The sequence below is a fragment of the Camelus bactrianus genome, chromosome 25, assembly GCF_048773025.1.
Source record: "Camelus bactrianus isolate YW-2024 breed Bactrian camel chromosome 25, ASM4877302v1, whole genome shotgun sequence".
Lineage (NCBI taxonomy): Eukaryota > Metazoa > Chordata > Mammalia > Artiodactyla > Camelidae > Camelus > Camelus bactrianus.
In genome coordinates, this window is record NC_133563.1 from 4,076,554 (window position 1) to 4,103,286 (window position 26,733).

General features: G+C 44.1%; 1 protein-coding gene across 1 annotated transcript in view; it reads right to left on the reverse strand.

Annotated features, from left to right (window-relative positions):
• Positions 1-18,303, reverse strand: part of CDH17 (cadherin 17) — a 60,623-nt gene extending 42,320 nt beyond the window's left edge. Inside the window, exons 1-3 of the mRNA XM_045505454.2 lie at positions 18,152-18,303; positions 8,211-8,281; positions 3,005-3,103 (exon numbers count right to left, since the gene is read on the reverse strand). Of these exons, the coding sequence (XP_045361410.1) occupies positions 3,005-3,103; positions 8,211-8,261 (150 nt within the window). The 5' untranslated portion in view covers positions 8,262-8,281; positions 18,152-18,303. The remainder of the gene's footprint in view (positions 1-3,004; positions 3,104-8,210; positions 8,282-18,151) is intronic.
• Between the last annotated feature and the right edge of the window lie 8,430 nt (positions 18,304-26,733).

The following is a 26,733-nucleotide window of genomic DNA, read 5'->3' on the forward strand; positions in this document are numbered from 1 at the left end:
TCTCCTCCAGAAGATGCAGCTGTAACCACAGACCCTCTGGCCATACATATATTTTGCTTAGATTATAGGACAATTTTTTAAAACTGTGCCAGTATTCTTACATCAGGAAATTTTACATAAATATAAAAATGTCTGACTTTTCTGGGAAAATCATCAAATCCAATAATGCTGTACACAAATTCTGACTCAGGAAATTGTCTGGAATTGAATCCAGCCCGTGCCCTTCGGTGCACTCTCAGTCCCCTGTTCCCTGTTTCCCAGCTGCTGAAGCCAAGGATCAGAAGGCTTTTAAATTCACGTTTGCCCAGTTGGGGTTTTCTCTACATCTGCTTTTTGCTATTGCTTTTCTTGTCTCCAGACAGCATCATTCATCGCTTACCCGGCCCTTGTGGGCAGTGAGATAACTCACTACAGACGGGCTTTCATGTCGTCCTCAAGCACGGGGTTAGCACCTGGGGGAGGAAGACCCCCGAGTCTGCATCTCCAGACCGCCCACCGCCTCCTACCGTCTCCACCTAGCCACCCCACAGCTCACCCTCAACTCAAGACGCCAAAAGCTTCTTTACTAATTTTCCCATAAACCCACCACCCCTCTTCTCTCTCTCTCTCTCTCTCTCTCTCTCTCTCTCTCTCTCTCTCTCTCTCTCTCTCTGAATAACACCACTAACCAGCCAGTCCAGCAAGCCAGAGACCTGCGAGTTATTCTGAACACCTTCTCTCACTCTGGCACTCATTCAGTAACCAGTCCCAGCGGCTGTGACCCCTCACATTGCTCCTACCCGTCTCCTTCCCTCCACTGCCCTTCGTACTTACTTAAACCAGGCCCCATCACGTCCCACTGGCCTGTGGCAAACAGCATCCCAAAAGCCCTCCCACCTCTAGGCCCACCCCCTTCATCACACACCCAGAGTGATCAGAGCAGGTCTGTACATGTACGGTCTAATTCCTTTACACTTTCCTTAACCTCCAGTGGTGCCTGCAGCCTCCCACAGATTGAAGAGCCAGTCCAGACCCCCCACCCACACCCCAGACCCCAGCAGCGCCATGTTTGACAGCATACTATCTCCCACCCTAAACCACCTGTCATCTTTCATTGTCTGGCTAAATGCACGTGCACACTCCCCGTGCTTTTCCCCATGCTGTACTCAGGGCCAGCTTTCTGTTTGTGAGTGCCTGTTCGCCTTTAAATGCTCAGTTTAGGGGTCAATGAAACCTCTTCTGTTCACCCATTAGCATCCTCTTTTAAAATCGACCACCCTTTCTCCACCTGCCCTTGGTCCCCTCTGCATCCCACCAGCCTCCAATCAGAACCCTTCACTGCATGTGTTGGCCTACTTGTTAGTCTCTTCTACTACCCAAGAGCTCCCTGGGGACAGGGATGGTGTTGGGGGTCATCCTGTATCCCCAGTACCCAGCATCGCGCCTTGTAACAGTAGGCACTTCATGCATCGTTAATACAAGATGATGAAAAGAATACGAAAACAAATACACGTATGTATGTGTGTGACCGAAACATGCTGTACTTCAGAAATTGACACAGTATAATTGACTATACTTCAATTTTAAATAAAAAAAGAAGATGAACTTGTGCCTAGCCCACAACGTTCTTACCAGCTTGTGAAGCATAAAAACACACAAATGAAAGAATTTTTTAAATGTGAGAAATCTATAACTAAGTGCTCCCTGGCAAGACAGAGATGTAAACAAGGAGATCGTTCTTGTGTGAGCCCAAGCCACACACTCCCAACCAGGGCCTTGCATCCTCTCCAGCTTCCCCTTCCAGTTTGCAGCCCCGGATGGAGACCCAATTCAGGCCCACTGCCTTTGGGAGAAAATCTAAGAGTCCTACGAGTCAGGACCCTTCCTATCTCTGCAGCCCCCTCTCCCAGCTTCTTCGCCAGGCTCTCTGCTCCCAGCCACTCCAGCCTTCTGCCAGGAGTCCGTGCACGACCCACCCTCTCCCAGCGCACGGCAGGTGTCCATGCCGTGCCTTCGCGGGAACGTTCCTCTCTTCCTATCAGCATCCAGCTCTCAAAGCATTTGCTACTCCCTCAGGGCCTGACTTCCCCAACTGGAGAGGTCAGAACTCCATCACACCCTACGGCAGGAAGGCAGAGATACACGTGCACCCCTGCCAGCTCATACTATGGGGCCTCTCTGCATTAATCTGATGTCAAATGAGAGAAGGAGGGGTGAGACAGCTTTCAGCCTCTCCTGCGTGGGCAGGAACTGTCCAGGAAAACACATGCTTGGCAGTTAACAGAAAGCATCTGCCTTCGATGGTAGTTTAGCAAGCCTCTGTTGCTCCCCGAGTGCGTGGTGGGGTGGGGATCGTGGCACCCCTCAGAGACTCATCGGAGCATCCTTAACCACCCCAAGGTCAAGTGGCTTCCCCGGGGGATTTCTGGTCAATGGGGTAGTATGTTTTTCTCCCTCCCTCCATTATATTTCCAGTCCCCTTTATAGCTGAAGTCTCTGGCCCCCACCTGCAATCCACCCCTCAGTCTGATGCTTTTCTCAGTGAACTAACTAAACGAGATGACTGCCTCCCAGTGTGCTTGGCCAACCCACAGGCAAGGGCCCAGGGATGGGCTCAGGGCGGGCAATGAGGAAAGCCATTCCAGAGAACCCGCATCTTCAAATGCTTTCAGCAGCCTGTCTGTCCTCCAATAGACAGCTGCTCAGATGGCCGTCCCGCTCCAGAGCCTGGGCCCTCACCCCCAACCCTGGGGGAGAGGCGGGGCCCACAGGCGCCAAGCTCCCCGCCCCAGGGATGGGAGCTCTCCCCACCCCCCATGCAGTTGAGGAAGTTCAAAGGAGGACGTCAGGGACGATGCCTTACGGTACTGAGGCCACTCATCTCTGTTTTAACTTAGCTTCTGAAACTATCTGATAATGAGATCTGCCATGCCTCTATTTTACCTCTGGCTGTACAGGAGATAAAGGAAGAAAAGTCCACTGAGTGAACCTGCAAAATCAAGGTGTGGTCAGGAGGAGCCTTTACCTGGAAGATGATTTGACTCAGTTCTTGGCCTTCAAAAACAGAAAATGTCATGGGCTTCAGGGGTCCACTAAACTTTCCCTCTTGGCCATATCCAGTTGTCTAAAAAAAAAGGAAAGAAAAAGAGAAAATTAGCATCACCCTCTAGTATGAATGTATATGTGCCACTTACTGATTTTATCATGGCTTCCAGGACAGATGTATGAAACCTAAGACTGCAACGTGGCTCAAAATAATGTGAAATCTAATCAACACAGGCAGGAAGGAGTCTAATATTAGTTGAGGCTCTATTATGTCAAGGTGATTTGCCAAGAGGCTTGCATTGCTTTTCTCATTTAACCATTCAAGCAATCACCCTGTGGGGAGAATATTATTATAAATGAGGCTCACAGAGGTTAGCCACTTGCCCAGCGTAAATCCATAAGCAATTGACATGGCACACACACTGGGCTCTGACTGAAGGAAAGTTCGTGATCTGCCCACAATACCACTCCGCCATTAAATTCTACATGGTTTTACATCAGCTCCTAAAACCCCTCCACCACAGTTTATAAGGAAATCCGTGGCAGATTCCCCGCACACTAGAGTTTAGGCACGTCAAGGACAACTGAATTTATAAGGGAAAAAAAATACGTAGACACGTTTAGTACAATTCTTCTTAGCACATAGTTTGATTGTAAATTTTGGTCAAATTTTGAATCTGAATTTGAACTGAACCTGTTACTAACATTTGATTAGCAATTTATACTCATGCAGAGAAAAAATTAAAGCACAAGATATTTAATTCAAGGAATAGCCTTGCAACATTTCCAAAGTCAAAAGACCCTGAACTTGACAGGCAAGAGTCCCTGTGGACGCCCAAATGCAGGCTGGAATAACAGTCAGAAGAGCTCACACTTGCTAAATTAGTTCATGCTGAGCCCTGTCCTTAGCACATTTAATCCTGACAACAACCCTGTGGGGTAAATCATTACTGCTAGCTCCGTTTTACAAACGGTGAGACTCAGACACAGAGAGATTAAGTAATTTGCCCCGGGAGTGGTAGGAAGCAGAATTCGAACCTGCGACTCCAGACCCGGCTCTCTTAGCCATCACGCCCCGCTACCCACCAGGGGGAGCATGAGTGACTGACACATCCTGGCGAGACACTGGCAACATGAGGGATGTGCAGGAGGGTGCGACTCCCACCACTCCCAGCCCCAGAGGATACGGAGTATTTAAAAGCAGTTCCTGCCATCCTTTCATTTCCCACCACGACTGTATCACCGAAGGGAAACGCAAGGCAGAGTGGAGCAGGCTGCACGTGGGAAGAGACAGCGGGCCATAAACTCACCGCGGAGGGAACCCTTTGGGACGGGGGATCTGGAGGGATCTAGAACCCATACCAGGTGTTCCGCCCTGCCTCCCCCACGTCCCCGCCTTCCTGAGTGGCTCTCCAGGTCTCCTTACCTGTGGTGGGATTCAGGGCTGGGATACGTTAGAATCGGAAGTGTGATACGGGAAGTTGATGGTTTTGGAAAAGTAAGAACTGAGGGGAAGAGAACTTGTTTTCCATTTCTTTATGGAGATGAATAGAATCCATAGAAACACTGGAAATAACCCCAAAACAACTAGTATAAAATGATGGAGGAGAAGATCTTATACTGTATCTCTCAGTTCACTGAATCTTGATTAAGTTGATCTGGGTTGTCAACAAAAAACCAGCAATAAACAAGAGCACAGAGGGCTTTGGAATTTGGCCTCCTTTCCGTCAGAGCTGGGGCAGGCCCCTGGATTAGCTGTCCCCAGCCATCTCCAACCTCTCTCCCTTAGGGAGCCAAGTGATTGCTTTCCCAGACTCCCTTGCAGCTGGGAGAGTGGCCAAATGACCCAGTTCTGGTTCACGAACAAAAGGTGAAGTCCGCTTGAGGAGGCAGGGACGGGGGAGAAGGGTTCTGGTCAAGCCTTTGTTTTCCTGATGAAAAAGGACAGATGTGGCTGGCAGCCCTCTTCCTGATTCCATTATTCTAGCTCAGATAATGGACCTCATGTCTGTAGCTGTGGCAGCCATCATGAAGCCACGGGGGATAAACCAGCTCAAATAATGGGGGAGCAAAGGGAAAGACACCGAATCTCCAATAACATCACAGAACTGCTGAAGCTGCTCGGGACCGCCGCGGCAGGCTTTTCGGTATCCGAGAAACATAAGCCCCTGTTTACTGAAGTCTCTCTAAAGTCGCTTGCAGCTACACGCATTCTCAGTCGGCACAATAATTAGACTTTCAGCTCATCAGTTCCCTTCAAGGTCTATCATCATCTGGGGGCTCTTCCTCCCTCCCACTTCTTTCCACATTGTCTCCACTTCCATTAGCTCCTCTGGAAGGCGGAGCACAAGGCCCCGCCATGGTTGGTACAGGACGAAGGCAGTGCCTTTTGAGGGGTTACTGCTTAACAGCAAACCGCCCTCATCAACCTTCTGCTCACATTGGCAAGCAGGCAGACTTTCCATTCAACACCAGTGACGGCGTCTATAGGAAATCTGCATTAGTCGGTAAACGTCACTAACAAGCCTGCGTTTCTCCTAGGTGGACCAGCTCGCTCTCCTATCAGGAAAAAAAAAAAAAGAAAAAGATAAGTCTCCATTGCAAAGTTCAAAGTTGGGTTGGGTTCTCTTATCAGGACTAGCAGTCTCTCCTCCTGACCATTAAGCTGGCTATTTGAGCTATAAAGATTTCAAAATGCATGTGCGCGTCATGAGTCATCGGCCATCCTGCCAGAACCGGGAAGAATGCCATGGGGGAAACTTGTGGCAAGACAAGAGGGTTTAAGTGAGAGTTGGAGGAATAACACGCACTGTCTTGCACAAACAGGTGAAAGGTAGGGAGAGAAGGGAACTGGTATTTTTGTGTTTCCTGTATGTCAGCTGTGGAACTAGACCCTCCACACACACCATGTCTTCTGATCCTCAACACTACCAGGAACGTATCTCCAAAGAAGTCCCATAGCAGAGGCACAGATGACCGGCGCTGCAGTGGGATGGTGCCAGCTCTGGTGGACCACCAGGCCCCACCCCTGCACCAACCACGCTGCTGCACTGCCTTCAGGCCAGCGAAGGACACAGGCAATGACCAGACCTGCCTGCCTGGTAGCCGCCTTCATTGTACTTTCCAGCAAGAGTTCTCTGCCTTGATTACACAGTATTTATATTTATAGCATCTATTCTTCTTCCTTCTGGAAGAAGCACCATCCCAGGCAAAACCCTAAAACGACTGGCTTCCCCTTGATTTCCCTGCTGCACTACTCAGCACTCTTTCTCAAACCCTGGATCGCTCGCTCTCTCTTCGGTGCCTTGGCTACGTATCCAGGCAGTGTTTCTAACCCCCTATGAGAACCAGTTCTCAGAAAAGAACAGGAGAGCCACTCGTAGTATGGAATAAATGACTGGCAATCATTTTAAATTACTTTCTCTGCTGAATAAAGCCTTATGCTGAAGGAAATAAGCTCCAACTAAATGTCCAGTCTTCATTGGAGAGGGTCTAGGAGTGCAGGGGTGGGATGGAGGCAGAAGAGGAATGGCTCCCCGCACGTCCCTGAAACCCCAGCACACAGGTAGCAGCCTCCCTCCTTCACCCAGCGACAGCCGTGCCCGTGGCTCTCTCCTGGGCAGGGCTCTTGCTGCTAGCAGTGGTTTGGCCAGTTTTTCTTACACCAAGGAGAAATCCCTTTGGGGTGAGAGTAGGGAAAAGAAAACTTTATTTTCACCCTTTATCTAGGAAGAAAAATGCATGTCTCCTCAGACAAGAAGCCCAGAGGAGCCAGCTAATATCAAATTATCGTGGTAGAATCTTCTCTCTCTTAAATCTCACTGTTGTTTCCTAATAGAAGTCTATAAGTTTGTATTTAATTCCTGCCTTGCTCCTGGCCCTGTGTTATGTGCCGAGGCTGCAAAGCTGACTAAGACACAGTCGTCCTCATGAAGGTCAGGGTCCATATGAGTGTAGACACTGAATATCTAAGATGTGGTAGTCATAGTGATAGCTAATATTTATCAAGTGCTTAGACTCTGCCAGTCACTGATCCAAGGACTTTATAAGTGCACTGTCCCATTTATTTGCTACATGAGGCAAGGACTCTTATTAGACCCGTTTCACAGGGCAGAAAAGTGAGGTTCAGAGCTTAGTCATCCAAGTTTCTATCACTGGTAAATGGCGATGCCAAGTTGGAACCTAGGTCTGACTTCACCACCACCTTACGATTATACAGATAGTAAAAGACATTCGAGAGGGTAAGAAGAGGAAAGAAGGCAAGTGGGGATGTCTGACCCAGGCCTTAGGCAGTGCCAGCGACAAGCGTTGAGCCCCTGTCTGTAAAGATGCACATTGCTTGCAAGGTTAGGATTGCAGATTTCCCCCTCAAGAGGAAAGCTCTGGGAGGTTGACAAGTTTGGCTCTATTTCACTCTAAATATTTTGAATTGCGTGGGCTCTAGGGGGCTGCCTGGAGCTTCCTGAAGTTCACTGTTATATTTGGGTCCTAGAAGACAGGAACCAAGACGAGAGGTGCGAGGATCTAGGAGCTCCTCCTAAGGAGAACGTGAATGCTTCCCCATAGTCCTGCTCCATAATACAACAAATCTGGCAAGTGTAGGACCTGGAACGAGCCTCCGGAGGAAAGCAGAGACGGCACCCCTCCCTCCACCCAAGGCCGAGCGCTGGTCTCCCCAGGTTCCACCCCGCTCCAGCTTCCCCAAGCCTGAGTCGACAGGGTTAAGGACAGATTTGGCCAGAAAACTCCAAACCATGTAGGGAAAGAAAAGAGCAGAGCAGAGCAGGGTTGAAAACAGAGAAAATGCTTTTCTTAATTTTGGTGGTGGTGATTTCTCATGGTCAGAGTAAAAAAACAAACAAAAGTCCAGATTAAGGGACGTAGACTAATACAGGCAGCAGTATACTTTTCTTTCCAAGGCTCGCTGACCTGTACGTGAAGGTCTAAAGGGAAGCAGATGGATTTGCTGACGCCTTGCCCAGGAAGTGGCACGGACCTAGAACGTTGAGCCATTTCATCAAAAACAGCACTTTGGGGTAAACTATGTGCCCTCGGTACACAAAGAGTTAATTTTGATTGTCTTTTTTTTTTTTCACAGTGATGACAGCCATTGCGTCCCTGGTGTGGGGCAGAAGGATGTCGGGAAATGGTCTACTGAACGAATACAGAGCATTCTCTTCCCTTACCAGGTAAAGTGCAAGGAGACACACGCCGAGCAGCCGGGCTCGCGTCGTCATGGTTTCCTTTATGCAAACTCCTGTGAAGAAACCGGAGAGAAATTGATTCGTTCCCAGCCTGTTAAAACCGTGTCTTTCCAAGCAGAGAGGATCACGGGATGACATTCAGTTCTAACCCTGGCAGGATGGGATCCCTGGGGGTCCGCCTCTCCTCCCCGTGGAACAGCCTCGTCTCCCAGGCGCTTCCTGATACTTCATTCACAGCAACCACAGGCAGACGCCCCAAAACGCGCTCGTGGGAATTCCACTTCCTTCACACCCGCTTCACTCTATTACAGATGTCTTCATTTAAGAGTCTCAAGTAATAGGCCACGAGTATAATTTTCACCCATCATATGGATAGGGAAGGTGTGTTTTGGCAAATACCAGAATAACTAGATACTAATATCTTAGTGCTTCTGATTCAAAGCTGCAAATATATGAGATTCTTCAAGCAGAGAAAACCCAAGAATGTTCACAATCCTTCATTCAAAGACTTCACCAGCCACCTCTTTGCTCTTCTAAAATTTGCTGTTAACTATGCAATACACCTGAGGATAAAATGTACTTCTTAAGACTCCAGAAGGAACCCAATATGAACCCAAACTCTGCCCCATTCTCTTCTGTTCAATATTATTTTTCCTTTATTCCCCTGCATCTTCATATCTCACCTGGAAATTAAAACTTCCAGGACTAACTGATTTTGAGATCTGAGATAAATTTGCCACGTGGCCTGTAAAGCAGGGTTGTTGCCTATCATAGTATTGGGCTGATAAAATAAAACGGAACATTGCAGATCTGTGGTAAGGGCTTCAGCTGCAACACAAACCGTCACGTTCATTAGCATCCACGCAGGGTAGAAGCCCTGTGTGTGTAAGAAGTGAGCTCCGGTCTTCACATCCAGCCGACTCCACGCAGGAGAAAAACCCTACAAGCATGGAGCGTGTGGATTTTGCGAGCTGTTTCTAGTGCTTTCCAATCCCTACTGACAACAATATTGATTCTTCTAATTACTAAATGATATCTGCCTATTGTAAAATATCAAAATATTATGAAGCAAAAAAAAAAAACCCAAAACAAACAAAAAAACCCCAAAAAACCGAGGAAATGCAGAAAGTAGTCACTTCACTGAAATTCCAATCACTTTATTGTCCCCAGGAGTTATGGATGGTCTTGGTTTCTTTCATCTTTTTATTTTTTTAAGTTTTCCACATTGAACTTGTATCACTAATATAATCAGCATGGAATGGTTACAAACTCTAAAAATTTAGAGCCTGAAATTTTTTTAATCCCTTACATATGGATAATGTATTTGAACTTTAGAAAGGGAGAGGTGCGATCTCATTTCAACTTCACAAATGCCCTTGGGGGTAAAGGCGGAAATGAGCACTTATCAAGCATCACCTGTACGGTAAGCTAGCGGAGGGGCCTTTACAAACAGACTGGCAGCACTGCAGGTGAACTCTGAGTCACAGAGTCTAGACCGGAAACCCAGCTCCACCTCTCATTAGCTGTGCGGCCACGGGGGCGCTACTTAATGTCTCTGTGCCTCAGTTTCCTCAAATGGAAAACACGTGGCAATTACTCAGTAAATGGGTGCTTTTATAAATTTCTTAGAGACATAATGAGTTAGGACATGTTATTTTATATATGAGGAAATTGAGGTTCAAAGTTAAGCCCATCGCCTAAAGACAACACAGCTAGGAAGTGACCCTGCCATGCTTCTCACCACGTCCGGCAGATTCCAAAGTCCAGCACCGCCTTCAACTCCTTCTCCTGTCCCCTACATCAGGTGATCGCTCAAGAGACGGAGATGGAGGCATAGAGATTTAGAGAACTATAAAATGTACATGTTGTTTGTACCTGCTATCTAAATCAAGCAATTTGCCGCAAGGATTTACAGCTATTTGAAGGAAGGACTAAAACCCTTCAGGATGGTTAGATCTGTAAATTCTGTGAATGTGTAGAAATGGGCTTTTGCAACGGAATTCATTTGGCCTAGGTGTCCAAACATTGTTTTAGAATTGGTTCCTTGTCTTAAACACAAATAAGACATCTTTCTACTGCTTAGACTGCTTACGCGGTTTGGAAACACATGGAGACAAATGACAACCCCAGCTCCTAGCACACCGCAATACCCATATATATATAGGGGTAAATTGGTGTTCTTAACTCTAACTGTTCTTTTTTCATATTAGCAAAGTGAACATGATCAGCTAGCAATCAATATCAACCAATATTTTAAGAGAAGTAAAAAGACAATAATGACACATCCGGGGATCTCTCTCCTCAAACCCGCAGCGTTCAAGATCGTTCCACCACTGGTCTCCACTTGCCCTGCAGCCTTATCTCCCCACGCCCTCCCCACACCCAGGAATGCCAAGCTCCCTGTGGACTTTGCCCTGAGCTTTCCTGTCTCCACACTTTGCCAATGCTGTCCTCCCCACCTGGCACGGGGCCCCGCCTGGAGTAAATGACAGTGGTATTTGCTGAGTTAAGCTGGATTGAGAGTATCCTTTCTCACTTCTACTTCTACCATCTTATAGCTAGGGCCAACTTACTCACTTATTTTAAAATCATGGACTTATAAAAAGCTTCTATTATGTGCCAGATACTGTGCTAAGAACTGAGATAACAAAGCAAGAGGTACAGGTTCTGCTTCATGCAGCTGGGACCTACATCCTCCATGAAATCTCCCTGATTTCCAGCCAGAAGCCCCTCCTGCCTGACTTTAATTTTTTATTGTTTATTTATGTGTCTGTGTTACTACTGCTTCTACTAGAAAACAAAATCCTTCAAGGCTTTATTTTTTTTTTAAATGTTTTTAATGGAGGATTGAATCCAGGACCTCGTGCATGCTAAACATGTGCTCCACCACTGAGCTGCACCCACCTTCCCCCCTAATTATTTTTTTAATCTCTCAGAGCTCTTCACTATGGCTAGCATATGTTAAGCTCTCAACAGACGTCTGCTAAATTCTACAACATTTGTGATTGTCTAACATTGATATCCTATGAATTCATCCAATCTAGAAGAGCTTTCAGAATAAAGAGAAAGTGTTACAGGAAATGAATCTGAGATTTAAAGACTTTGATACAGAGTAATACATTTTTATTGTTGACAAAAAGGATTATTTTTCTTTTAAATACACTAACAGATTTCTGCTCAGTAAATAGGTTAAGAACTAGTTGATATATATCATCTCTACTTGAAATGATTTTTTTAGCTTTTTTAATCTCCCAAAGATGTGTAAGTTGAATGATAGAGAAGCAAATAAAAAGAAAATAAATGTCTTATTTTAGTCAGATGCTCAGACAGGTGACTGTCTGGGGTGTTTTAAGGAAACTAAAAAGTAAACGTAGCAATGCACTCATCCTTTATCTTGTCATTTGCAGTTAGTTTGATCCCTCATGGAGGGGTTTCCGGTGGGAAACGGAAGTAATTGCTCTCCCATGCTAGGGTCCCATGACTTCTCTGTGGACAAATGTACCACACGATGCGGTCGTCAGACTGGCTAGTTTGGGTCCTGCCTCCACCAGGGACTGGTGTCTACTCATCAGTAAAGTAAGCAGGAAATAGTGCCCACCTCTGAGAGTTGTGGGACTCAGTAAGTTAACATTTTGAACAGTGTTCGTCAAGTAAAACTTCATTCTGCCACCCAGGTTTGCTCAGTCAGAACTTTAAACATCGCCCTCCAGGACCTCTCCCGGGCTTCCCAGGTTTCCCGGGTGTCGATGGCCCCGGCATTGAGAGTACTCATGAAGCAGCGTCGCAGCCACATCCCCACGGCCAAATGAAGAGGGCCGCACAGAGCCCTTTCTGAGTGATCCAAGGCAACCTACTGCCCTGCTAGGACTGTGCCCGAACAGGACTTTGTCTCTCAAACAAGTCCTTCCTATATTTCCTCTTTCACACGGGCGTAATTTCACTAATGACTGTCACAGCCTGGATCATAATAATGATGCCACAGGGAAACCATAATTCATAACTGAAACTGCCTAAACCCACCAAGCCATACGCACGTGATGGATTATTGCACAAACATACTCAGAAAAGGACTGGAACAGATTTCCAGATAATTCAGTGACATTTTATCTGAACTACCTGAAGTACTTGATCCAACCATCAGCTGCGAATTTTTGCTACTTGTCAGGGTTTCCCTCAGGTACAAAGACGACATTCAGACAGTTTCTGTGGCAACTATCTGAGAGGACAAGAACATCCTTAGCAACACAGGTCAAAGGTTTTGGGGGAGAGGGGGCAGTTTTGAAAAGCCACCACCACTTGTTTTAACCGCGGACCATCTGTAAATATGGAATCGGGGCTCTGGCCTTGCGGCTTGGGGCCGATGCCTTCATTTTGCTCAACGGAGCCCAGAAACCCCTCCATGTCCTAAATCTGTGTCCAGCCAAGACAACAACACAAAAGCAGCTAACATTTACTGAAAACCCGTTGTCAGCACGTGCTGAAACTCCTCTATAATTATCTTACCGATTTTTCATAAGAGCCCTATGAAGCATTAAAATTTCTCTCTGTAAAGATCAAAAATCGGAAACTGAGGGTCAAAGAAGTTATGAGACTCGTTCAAGCTCACACTGCCTGGCTAATTTCACACTTGTGCTCTTACTCATGTGTTATTCTCCCTCTGAAAGCACACACATTCTCACAAACAAGACATCTAGCATCATTCTATCTGTTCTATAGCTTCCCAAAAATGCAGAAGTTTTTTTTTTTTTTTTTTTGCTCCACGGCTGCTCTTCCTCTTCAGAGGCTGACCTGACTCCGCCCTCTCAGAGGAAATTCAGCCCAGGAGATTTAACTCCTACAGCGCATCGTCTTCTGTCTTTTTTTTTTTTTTAATGGAGGTACTGGGGATTGAACCCAGGACCCTGTGCATACTAAGCTGTACCTTCCCTCCCTCAGAATGTGATCTTGTTTGGAGATAAGGTCTTTTACAGAGGTAGTGAAGCTAGAATGAAGTCATTAGGGTGAGCCCCAGTCCGGTACGACTGGTGTCCTCCATCTGCGGTACTTTGTCACGGCAGCCCTGGCTAATGTATTAAGCACTCTAGTTTTGACTAACAGAGGCATTGCCGTCTCAGGATACAGGTGGCCTCCGGTGGGGCTTTATTCAGTTATTCTAAATGCAGTGCCCACAGCATCCCAAGGAGTCCACTCGAAGCCTGACTGATTCTCCTAATGGGCTCCAATTCTTTCAAGAGCCATTTTCAGACACTCTTTTATCATTTCCCCATTTATCTGAGTAAGGAGGGAATTTCTAGGTCCCAGGTCTCAAAACCTGCAAGCAAATCAATACATGAGCATTGATTTCTTTCCCTTTGCAAAAAGCTAAGTGATAGGCAAACCTTCCACAGAGTCAGTCATTGCTCATCCTTTTTGTTTTTCTAAAAAAATTAAGGGTTTTGAATTAAAATAATTTGCCATGCTCTAAGGTTGAACCATACATTTCCGACAAAGATGGTACAGAAGGAGAGGACTGCAAAATTTCTTTCCAAATATTACATGCGATGTGGCCAGGAAAGAACGTGACTAGAATTCGTAACACCATCAGGACCAAACAGCGCCAAGCATCCTGGGTGCCACTTAGTTGCCCTCTGCGTTGTATAGCGCTAAGAGCAGCATAAATTATACAGCGAGGCCAGATATGAGTAAAGAGCAGGGTAAAAGCTCGCTCACACCATTGTTTATCAAGCTGTGTTCAGATCGATCGTGCCCATCTCTGTGGGCTCATTCGCAAACCCCTGGCACGGTTACATCACTTAAGGTTCAGAAAAATCACAAGAGGATCTGACCAATTTGCACTCTTGACAAATTAGGGACCCAATTAAAGTGGCCATTAATAAGCTAGAAACAAATAGACAGGCATAAAATCTGGGCTGCTGCCTTCACATCCAAATGATTAGGAGGGAGGGAGGGAGGAAAAGAAAGTGTGGGTCATCCCCTCCCCCCCCACACACATAAATGTAAATGCTTTATTCTCTCATGAAACTTTGCAGTAGAGACATGCCCATCTCTCAGCACATGAAGATCTGGATTTACACAGATGTGAAAGTAAGGGTGGTTATTAATCAACAGGTTCATGGTCAGGAAAACAGGTTCACACGAGGATGGATGGCTCCTCTTAAAATATTGTAAATTTATATAATTGATTTACATACAAATTATTGGCATAACTATTCTTTTTTTTTTTTACCTTTTTATTTATTTATTTTGGGGGGGGTGATTAGGTTTGTTTGTTTATTTATTTATTTATTTATTTATTTATTTATTTATTTATTCATGGAGGTACTGGGGGTTGAACCCAGGACCCTGTGCATGCTAGGCATGCACTCTACCACTACACTATACCCTGCCCCCAGTTACTCTTATTAAAGAAAATAATGAGTTCTAAGGCATATTTTGAGAAGTGGGCTCACGCTTCCTCCTGGCTGGCTGTTGTCCCACCCAGCATACCCCCACTGTGAGCAAGGGGAGGGGCAGCTGGGGCGAGGAGCCTTCCCCACATGGGGCCACAGGATGTCCCAGCCCTGAATGGAAGTGCCTTCAAGATGAGGTCAAAGGGAAGGGGGCGGCCACATGGGACACAGACGGTTACTCTGCCACGATGCTCCTCTGACGTGTGAAGCAGGTTGGCGGTAAGGATGCGGGCGTTGAGTTCCCTGAGGCGCCAGGTTTACACCTCAGAAGCCCTCCAAGGCGGGCAGGGGGAGGACCTCCTCTCCTCCACATCCGGCAGAACAGCATCACACGGGCCTTTCCTGGCTTAAAGAGGAGGACTGGAACCACTACTTCTCAACAAAGTGGCTTAATTATTTTTGACAAAGTGTTTCTTCATGTGTTATACCATATTTCTTTGTGTATTATAAAGTGCGCAGATGAGTATTTTGTCAAGATAATAACATAATGCACCCTAGCCTTAGAAATTTGGTATGAGGTAATAAGTTTAGGTTAGATCTCATCCCAAAGGATTAAACTACTTAGATTTAAAGCAAAACAAAACCAAAGACTTGCTGTAATACTCGTTCATCTACAAGGTGACCCTGAGGCAAAGATTCCAATGACCAACACGCAGCCATACTCAAACGCGACAGGGTAACTTTCTGATTTCTGTAATTAAATCATAACTGACAACTGGGATGGACAAGAGAGTAAGGGGAAAGGGAATGTAATCTATCTTCATGAAAGAAGATACCTCTTCTTAAGAAGAGATCTCTATGAAATCTCACCCATGAGTTTAGTTTCTTATAATTGAAACTTAAAAAAAAAAAGCTAAGTTAAGTATTTTGAAAACCCTATGTAAGTTTCACAGTAATCCTGTAACGCAGGTCCCCTCTGTCATCCTACAGGGCAGGAAACAGCTCAGTGAGGTGGAGGAAGCGGTGTGATTACTCTGACTGCACAGACAAGCACAAAATCTTCCATGTGAGGAACACGTGTTCCTCTTTAAACATTCTTTAGGAGCACAGATCTGCCCTTTTGATTTCTCTTCGTGCCTTACTCAAAAGTACAAGTCCTAATGTTTTCAAAATATGGTAAGAAACTATTGATTCAGAATATCATGGAAGAGAGAATTCAATGTCAGTCTCATGAATATTCTTAAGAGAAATTAAGTTTTCTTTGTACTACATAGACAATAACCAAGTGTAGCTTGGTCTGTTTTATACGCTTAAGTGAAAAATCATCTTTAGTATAGTTAAAACCTCAACCACTGGGTGGATATCTGCTTTTATTAAGTTAATACTTCTTGTACCTAGGTAAACATCCCTATTTGTTCTCACAAGGAACAAACAGGTAGATTGATATGCCCCTAACAGACCTCAATACCTCTTTCCTTGTTTAATCAATGAGGAGACTGCAGAACAACTAGCCCCTTCTAAATTCAGCACCAGAGGCGAGGGGGGTATAGCTCGTGCGTAACAAGCCTGAGGTTCTCGGTTCAATCCCCAGTACCTCCTCTAAAAATAAGTAAATAGACCTAATTACCTCCTTGCACAAAAACAAGTAAATAAATGATTTTTTAAAAATAGATAAACAACACAAGGGATTCCTGGAGTAGCATAATTTTATACTAACAAATAAATCTGTATATTTCTGTCCATGTAAACTAACCCCCATAAAAGCACTCATCCGGGGGCCTCTGGAGAAAGGAACACAGTGATGCTCAGGTTTCCATCCAGAGTCATCTCTCTGGACATGTCTTCTCTCTTGAAGAAAAGTGGGCACACTCTCCTTTCCAGAGAATTCCTTTGACAATGGAACAGGAAGCTGAGTTGCTGCCAGAATATACTACGCCTTTCGTGAAAGAAGGGAGGAGGTACTGCAAGTGCAATCTTCACCTTGACTGACAAGGATTTTTCCCAGGGGTCGAAGGAGCAAGTTTCAAAGGACGCCATGCCCACATCTCACCGGAAGACATACGTATGAAATGTCAGTGGGGCTTTAAATTGCCTCATTAAGGCAAAAAGCAAAACCCAAATGTTTTCTCATTCTCTCTTATTGTTCCACTTCACTCCTTTGGTGTAGTATTAGTTCCTCCCTGACGCAACAGAAGGTGTAATTATCACAGTGTTATGATGGCTTTTCTTTCCCCTAGAGACTGAAACAGTAACTTGTCAATTTGACCTAAGTCGCCTACTTGAACTTCCTCATGAAAAGGAGCGTTAACATTCATTGAACGTCTATCATGTGTGAAACAATGCACTGAGTTCTTTACATGCTTATCTAATTTACTCTCACAACTACTTGGTTAGGCAAGTAACCTCCATTTCATAGATGAGAAAATTAAGGTACAGGGAGCTTAAGCAATCTGCTCAGTGCCCGCTGTCTGGTAAACGATGAAACTGGCCTAACCCAGCAGCCCAGCCCTGATGACTCATAAACCATACACCCTGTGATCCATGATAAACCCTCACTCAGCAAGACGCATTTGGTTTCCTGGTGAGAGTTGAATGTCATCTATTTTCCATGTCATCTAAACATGTGCTTTCTCCTTGTTTCAAATTATTCCTCCCTTGCTATCTAAGTTTTTGAAGAAAAATAAAAACGAAAAAATACTAGTAAATGCATTGCCCTTCCAATCTCCTGCTTGGCTTCCTTCCTCACAGAGGGCGTCTGCTCCCAGAAAGTCATCCACAGTGAAGAAAAAACTGAGACAGAGGCAGGGGCTGGCCCTCTGAAGGCACCCATAAGCAGCACGTGTCCTGACATCTCAAAATAACCACTCAGTAGCTGATGGTACATCCACCACTATGACCGAAAAGAAAGACCAGTATCTGACCAACACAAACATCAACCTTGCTTTCCCAACTGGGAAGGCAGATCTGTCCGTCTGTTTTTAATTCTTTTTCCACTGCTTTTAATAAAGGGCTTTTTTTCTCCTTTGCATGTCCCTTCCACCACTGTCTCCCGGACAGTCTTAAGAATCCCAAAGCAAATCTCACTCTCTGAGAAGTAAACAGAATGCTTTTGAAGATCACATCTGAGAGATGACACTTAGTGAGAATGTGCCCCAATTTCTAGAATACGAGCCCCAAGGGGCATCTCAGGGCGAGACACTTTGATGTTTTAAGTACAAAGAAGGGGTGTAATACACAAGTAAACATCCAAAGCCTTGTTCTTTCCTTTAATTCCACTACCAAGCTTGATTCAATCCAAACCACTTCATCAAATGAATTTACAAAAGATACAGACTGATTAAAAGAAAATGAGAAAAGAAATTAGGTTCCGTAAGCAAAAGTTGTCACACCAGGAATAAACTTCCCTTCCCAGCAAATGCTACATAGCACCCCTCAAGGAATAGATCTGTCCTTTTAAGTATTCCCCTCCACCATTTATTCTGTCACTCTCAAAGAAATATGTTACAGATAGAGTTAAGACGCGTCAACCCTTACCTTTCTGGAAGTAAGTAACAAAATGGTTGTTAAAAATTATTTTCTTCCATTCGGCTGTTGAGACTCTTGCTAGGATCTGAGTATCTCCCCAGGGGACACTCCCTCTGCACAGCTCTGCTTCCCCAGCCTCTCCCTTCACCTTTAGTCAAACATTAACCATCGACTGGTTTTATTGATTTTCAGGAACCATCAGATGTCATAAAAGGTATTATTACATTGACTCCAGGAAAGAAATGGATTTGTACCCAAAGAAGGTAATTCACATCTCTCTAATACATCTCAAAACAGGTTTCTGAATTTTGGTAGGTAGATAAGTCAGTTACAAGACAAGGAGAAGTTAAAGTGGAAAAATCTTCTATGCGATCAACTACCTGTAGTGTGTAAGCTTTCATCCATATTCTGCCTTCCCAGCACGTAGCATAGTGTCTGCACAGCAGACTCAGTCAACAAATATTTGTGCAGATTCCATCCCAAACACAGACGGAGCACAGGGTGCCATGCCTGAGCAGTGACGCGGTTCACCAGAGGCATGGGCAATGACTCAGAAGGCGCAAGCCATGAAGCAGTCTGGCTGCACCTGCTTCTGAAATCCAACGGTGCCCTTCAAAGTCTGCATGAAACAACCAGCCTCCCCCCAAACCCCAACCAAGTCGTTTTTCCCACCACTCTGAGAACGAATTTACCTAAGTACAAGTTGCTAGTTTTTCCGCTCAAAATGAGGTTTCCGATTAAACAATAAAAAGCCCGTAGCTCCAGATTTCTGAAGTTGAAGCCTCATTTAGACTGACCCCTGAGGCCCACCCCTGTGTCACTCTGGGAATCTACACCGAAGATGAGAAACAAGGTCACCTTTGTGTCCAGAGTGGTACTCATTCTGATGCTCATTTCTGGGCTTCTCCTGAGCTGTGCTGCGCTTCCCACTGGTCTCTAGATGTGCATCTACTACAGTGGGAGCCCAAGAGCCCTGTTTGGATGGGCTTCTTCCTTCCCAGATCCCCCTGAGAGGACTTCACGATTGCTTTAAGCCCCATTCATCTCGGGGCCCCGGAAGTGAAACCACCCAGTCGCCTGCCAGTGGTCAGCACCCTCGGGAGACCAGCAGGCCCAGAAGGGCACCCCTTCCCCCGTCTCAGAGCCACCACGGCTACATTTAAGGAAAGGAGGACAGTGACTCTCACACTCTCGACACCGCTGCCTCCCATGAGCTGAACAAATTGGCCTGGTTCTACAGAACCAGACAGCTTCCGCTTGTGTGTTTCACTTCCTGAATCAGTGATGAGAGTCTCACGGCATTATGATTATAAATCAATAAAAAATGTTAAAAGAAAAAAAAAGAATCTCATGACATTGCTCCAGAAGGAGTTTGCTGCTTCTCTGGAAACTTTTTAATAATGTATGCAAAACGTATGTTTAAATCGGTAAAGTTTCCTTTAAAAAAATAAGAGTATATATGTATTGATTTTAGTCATTGCCTTTCAGTGATATCATACAGCCATGTTCATGGCGTATCAGTTGAAAAAATATGTTTTCTCATTGAATCTTTACAACAAGCCCATGAAGTGGACTCCATCTTATAGAAACAAAACAGAGGCACAGAGAGGTTTGACTTCTTGCCCAAGTCACACAACCTGTGATTACAGAATCAGGACCCCAACCCTGGTCTTTGTAATTCAAAGCCCAGTCTATTCACCACGTCTGTAGAATCTGCCCGATTATTTTCCTCCCGGCTCCATGTGAGCAATAAAACCTCCACAGGAAGACATCCCTCCGTGTGAGCCCATTCCTGGAGACAGGAGACGGCCAAGTTCCTAAATCGGGCTTCCCAGTATATTTTGTGCTAGTTCGAGACCCTAGCTTCCAAGTCAGGGAATCTGGTTGATTAATCCCTAAAAGGCCAAAACCACCCACCCGAGAATTAACAGGTGACGGCACCTCTGAACTGTAAAGGCTCTTCCTGTGCTCTCCATGATGCTCAGAGCTTGTGGGTTTCATCGCTTATATACTAACTTACACATTTGTAATTTATAAAAGTATCTGGATTTTTAAATTCCGGATTAATTCCAAAGATTAGGAGCGTGCATGTTCTGCCCTGTGTTTCAGGGTGAACACCATTCATTTTAGGAACCCATTTTCATGCCAAAATGAGGCACTTCTAGTTCAATAGTTTAATACTGACTGAGTAATAATAGGAATAATAAGAAAAATTTAATTGATAAAGATTACTATGTCCCTTTATCAGAGCAAAGTAGATGTAAATTATCTATATGATGGAAACAAGTGAACAATTGAAACGGTCTGGGCTGATACTTCTGACTGACAGCTTCGTGGTAGGTATTAAAACATGTTAGCACTTTTGTCCACAGTAATGTTTTAACCAGTCCTCCAACATTAGCCCTGGAAAACATAGAAGTGATGTTTAATTTATGGACTGTGCTAGTTAGTCATGACTAAGGTTTGGATAGCCTCCCAGATAAAAAAAACTTTATGAAAATTTGGGATGATTCTGAAAATTCAAAGTATGTTATGTTTCCAATATTTTTATTCCTTAAAACTCAAAGTAAGTGAAATCTATGAATGCTAAGTTTTTACGTTTTTTCATGCTCTTGCACCTTAATATGTCCTTTACTTGATTATATACCATGTATTTTGAGAACATTTTATCATGAGTCCATTAACATGCAAGCCTCGCCTGACAGAAGTTATATAGTACATATATGTGCAATGGTATTTTTGAAATACTTAATATCTGTCTTGCTCATGTTAACTTAATGCTGGCAGAAACTTTGTCTTTTATTAGCACTCAGTAAATATTTTTTAGAATTGAACCCCTTTCAGTTATTTAATTCAATAGTTCCAGATAGTCAGGATTACATATGGACTCACCCAAGGTTGATGGGAATCTGGACAAGTGAATGATTTTGTATGTCCTCAAACCAATATTTTGCATCTTTTGTTCCACATTTATTTAGTGGAATGAGGTGAAACTAATTTTCTGCTAGTGAATGTTTTAGGCTGAGACAGAAATTTCCCTAATGACTTCCACTAGCCAGGACAGTGGCCATTTTTTGATCAGTGTAAGCAATATGGCCCCAGTCTTTACATAGCTCTTATGCTTGTCGGTGGGTGGGTTTGAGTTTGGAATTTTTCCTTGATGTTGTTGTTTGCGGCAATTTTTCAAATCAGGACACTTTAAGGAAACATTAAATGACTTAAGACTTAAATAATAAAATAAATCACTAATTCCAAGTGAGAAACACTGAACTATAGACAATGCAGTTGCAAAATCTTAGCTAATGGTCACCTGTGCTCCTCCTAAAAATATTCCAAGACAGTTTGAGGCAAATAAAGAGCTTTTTCCCTGTTCTCTGTTTTGACAGAAGTGGATCCAATTTGTGGTTGTTTATTTCAGGAATATTTTAACTCCATCTATAGATGGTGGCTCCAGGAAATTGCCCAGTAGGCGAAGTTCTTAATCGGTCTCTAGTTCACCATATCCGGAAACTGCTGTAGAATCCTATGAATGGAACAACTGGAATGTATCCACATCATCAGCCATCCATTGGGCAAATGCCTTCTAGAGCTTTCTAAACCTGAAGAGTTTATTAAAGCTGGGTCTTACATCATGAGATCCTGGTCCAGTAGGTCTAGGATGCACCCCAGGGATTAACATGTTTAAAGCACTCTGGATTCCAGACGCAGGTAACCATATGGTATCTCCCATGAGAAAGACAGCTTAGGGATGCTGTGCTTCATCTGCCAGTATTCTTTAGCAAGGCCTGCACTTGAAACTAACTTCCCCCCACCAGGTAGGCTTCATTTCTGCAGGGTCTGCCTCAGACAGCGACCCCACTGGGTTGATGTTGTACATGCGGACTGAATCAGGCAGACACACACAAGCTCATCTTCCCTTGGACATTTTTTCTAACGATCGACTGAACATTTTATTTGACCTCAGATTTTTTTTTAATTCCAAGACATTACAATAATCTTGTTGGTTTTCTGAGACTTGGCTCTGTCTCATCAGATTTCACCCACACGAGTCTTTGCTCACACCCAGTTCACACTCAGGCCATCGCATCTTGCCCCCACCTCCTCTGTCTCCCTGAGACGGCACTTGCTGAGGTGACAACATCCTTCTCACGATAATCAGAGACACTCTCCAGTCTGCACCATCCCACACTTTTCACAGCATTTGACACCATCATTAGCCCTCCCTGAATCACCCTTTACCCTTGGTTTGTTTGCCAGCAGTCTGTCCTGGTTTTTCTTGTACCTCTTCAGCCCATCCCATGCAGTCCCATTTGTGGCCTCATCGGACTCCCTGGGTCAACCGTAGGTTGTCCTGCCTTGTTACTCATTCGAGGAGGTTGGATCTGCTCCTATCTGTACACCAAAGTCTCAAGTCACACTCACCAGCCCAGATGTCTCCCTTGGTCTGGGCTTCAATCATTTTAATCCAACTAACGTTACCACGGCTCCGTCTACACATCTCCACGGCACAACAAACTCAACACATCCCAAATTAACCTCACTGTTTTCATTCCTCCTGAACTGATTCTCCTGGGACAGCACGTGTTCATGTCAGCCCTGGCAGTCATCAAGGCTTAGCCAGTGTGCTGTGATTGATTAGTAATTCCTGTCGGGGGCACACAGAGGAGACTGGCAATGGATACGCCTGGGAATCGCCAACCTTGTCAGGGAGGACCCTGTGACTCGGACACTGGGGGCTCAGTAAACATCAGTTTACCTTCTCTGCTTATGGGTCTTTTACTAAACAGCAAAACATTGGGATTGCCTCTGAAAATGTTGCCCTTGAGAAGTATTCCCTGGGAAAAAACAGTCTCTTCAACAAATGGTGATGAAACAAATGCATATCCACATGCTAAGTAATGAAGTCAAGCTCCTACCTCACACCATCCAGAAAAACTAGCTCAGAATGGATTAAAGACCTAAGTGTAAGAGCTAAAACTAAAAAACTCTTAGAAGAAAACAGTGGTAAATCTTTATGCCCTTGGATTTGGCAATGGTTTCTTAGATACAACATCAAAAGCACACACAATAATAGAAAAAACAAACTGGAACTCATAAAGAAAATAAAGAAATTTTGTGCTTTGAAGAACCCTATTAAAAAAAAGTGAAACACAACCCACCAGATGGGAGAAAATATTGCAAATCACAGATCTGAGAAAGGGATTGTGCCCACCTGGAACGTATTAAAAACTCTTCCAATCCAAAAATAAACAGATAAAAACCCAATCAAACATGGGTAAAAGATATGAATAGACATTATTAAAGAAGGTATACAAATAGCTAACAAGCACATGAAAAGATGGCCAACATCATTAGGCAGAAGCAAAATGTAAATCAAAACCACAAGACAATGCTTTACACCTATTAGGATAGCTAGAATAAAAAACATACAGTAACAAGTATCGGCGAGGATGTAGGTAAATCAGAATCCTCACGCACTTCTGGTGAGAATGTAAAATGATATAAACACTTTGGAAAAAAATCTGTAAGTTTCCTCAAAAACTTAAACCATTCGACCCTGTCAATTCACTCCCAGGTGTGTATCTAAGAAAAATTAAAACATATGTCCACACAAAAACTTGTACATGAATGTTCATGGCATTCATAGTATTCACACTCCTTATGCATAATAACCAAAAGTAAAATCAGCCAAATGTCCATTCAACTGACAAACGGGTAAACAAAATCTGGTGTAGCCACACAATAGAGTATTTTTCAGCCATAAAGAGGCACGAAGCACTGGCATGTGCTACAACATCAATGAAGTAGAAGGAACCAGACAAAAAAGGCCAATTACTGTAGGAGTCTATTCATACAAAATGTCCAGAAGAGGCAAGTTCACAGAGACAGGAAGCCGACTAACAGTTGCCGGCGGTCAGGGAGTGTGGTTGTGGGGCGGGGTGGAAGGTTACAGCTAAGGATATGGGCTTTCTTTCTGTGGTGATGAAAGTGTTCTAAAATTCACTGCAGTGATGGTTGCACAATTCTGTAAATATACTAAACACTAGTAAGTCCTACACTTTACCTGGGTGAATTTTATGGTATGTTAATTTTATCTCAATAAAGCTGTGACCCAAAAAAGGACGCAGTAATTCCTGCAGCCAAACCCAACCTGATATGAACGTATAAGACCCAGGCTGCACATCTGCACTGACCTCAATCCAGACACTTCAGAACAAATGACTTGTGTTCTATTATCACAGATGCTTTGAGGGTCTTTAATCATTTTATTTTCACTTAAATATATTTGTTTCACTTATTTTGTTTATTATTTTATCTCCTCTTTTATGTTTTACTTTAAAAAAATGTGAATAAGAACATTTCAGGACGTGAAGAGTTTCTTCGACCTGAGCAAAGAGGGAGGGAGAAGTGTGATCACAGGTCCCTCTGCCTCTCTCCTGGGGCCTTTGCTCAGGCAGTTCAATACCAGAGGAGGCCTTGGAACTCAGTGCCCACCCAAAAGGGAGGACTATTTTCTTCCTACGTGACCAAATCTAGTAACTGGAGAGGCAAAGGAGAAATGTTTTCTCCTTTTAGTCTTCCCGCTCAGGATTACATTAAGCCTAGTGTCAGTAACAACCCAGGAGAAATTCTGGAAAAGCTCTGTTATCTTAAGCCTGAAATTTTCCAGTTGCTACATGAGAAAACCCAGGAACTGAAATCTCACATCTGCGATCCACTTAATCTCCCTGCTTAAGTAGAAGCAGCCCAGGGTGCAGAGGAAGGAGGAGGAGAGGGTGGATCTACTGGGGAGAAATTCTCCGGGCTTACCAGTGACGGCTCGGGAAATGCCAGGTCTCCCCCAGAAAGCAGGGGGAAGGCCCCGCAGAGCATCTTTTTTTTTTAATTCTTATTTTTAATTAACGTGTAATCGATTTACAGTTTTAGTTTCAGGTGTACAGCAAAGCAATTCAGTTATACATAAATACATACATACATATTTTTTCAGTTTCTTTTCCATTATGGCTCATTACAAGAAACTGAATATAGTGCTCTGTGCTATACAGTAGGACCTTGTTATTTATCTATTTTATACATAGTAGTGTGTATCTGTTAACCCCAAACTCATAATCTATCCCTTCCTCCCTTCCCCGCTGGTAACCACAGTTTGTTTTCTATGTCTGTGAGTCTATTTCTGGTTTGTAAATAAAATTTGTATCTTTTTCTTTTTTTTTTCTAGAGTCGCACTTACCTTGCCTGCCCCTAGTTTAAACCTAATGAATTTGACCAGCATCTCACAGAGGCAGGGCTCCAGAGGGACTTCTTCACTCCCATATCGTCCCAATTCTGCTCCCTAAGCATGAGGAATGACAGGGGTTGCCTAGAACCAGGATTATATCCAAATAGATTTACAAGACAGAGGTGACTCACAAAAATGCACCCCAATGTTCACAGCAGCACTATTTACAATAGCCACGACATGGAAGCAACCTAAATGTCCATTGATAGATGACTGGATAAAAAGTTGTGGTATATTTATGCAATGGAATACAATTCAGCCATAAAAAAGAATAAAATAATGCCATTTGCTACAACATGGATGAATCTGGAGATAGTCATTCCAAGCAAAGTAAGCCAGAAAGAGAAAGAAAAATACCATATGATATCACTTATATGTGGAATCTTTAAGAAAAAAGACACAAATGAACTTATTTACAAAGCAGAAAGAGACTCATAAGACATAGAAAAGAAACTTATGGTTACTGGGGCGGGGGAAGGAGGTGCAAAAGGGATAAATCGGGAGTTCAAGGTTTGTAGATACTATTATATATAAAATAGATAAACAACAAGTTTCTTCTATACAGCACAGGCAACTATATTCAGTATCTTGTAGTAACCTATAATGAAAAAGAATATGAAAAGGAATGTATGTATGTACAAGTATGACTGAAACACCATGCCGTACACCAGAAATTGACACATCGTAAACTGACTATATAGACAATTAAAAAAAAAAAAGACAAAGATGGCAGTACCCTCTCTCAGTTACCACTTTATACAAAAAAAAAAAAAAAAAAGAATAGTAACAGTTAACAGTTAATAACACAGGGATTGACTAACCTACCACTCTTTTCTATCCCCTGAAAGAGTTTTCTGAAGACAAATAACAAATTTTTGGTTCCGGGGTTCTCAGCCCTGGCTGCATGGACTCATAAGGATTCTGACTGGATTGGTTTTGCTGACCTGACAGCAACCACTTCTGGGGTCTCCAGCACAGCTGAGGTTGAGACCCACCGGTCCAGTGCCTGCCCTTTACAGATAAAGAAACTGAGGAACAAAGAAGATAAAAATAGCCTCTTCAAGGCTTGAATCCAGGTGTGAACTAAAAAAAAAAAATCAAAGCGCTGAAGACCTACCCTGGGCTGAGCTCCAGTAACAGCCAGCGGAACGCGTGGCTCTACCTAACTACCAGGCAAAGCAAGCAGACAGGCAGCTCAGGACCACGAAGCAGGTGCACCAGCTCACAGAGCCATGGCCAAAACATCGATACTTCCACCCCAACAGCATTCCCACCAGCTGGTCCCTCCACTCCACCTTTCCTGAGAGTTACT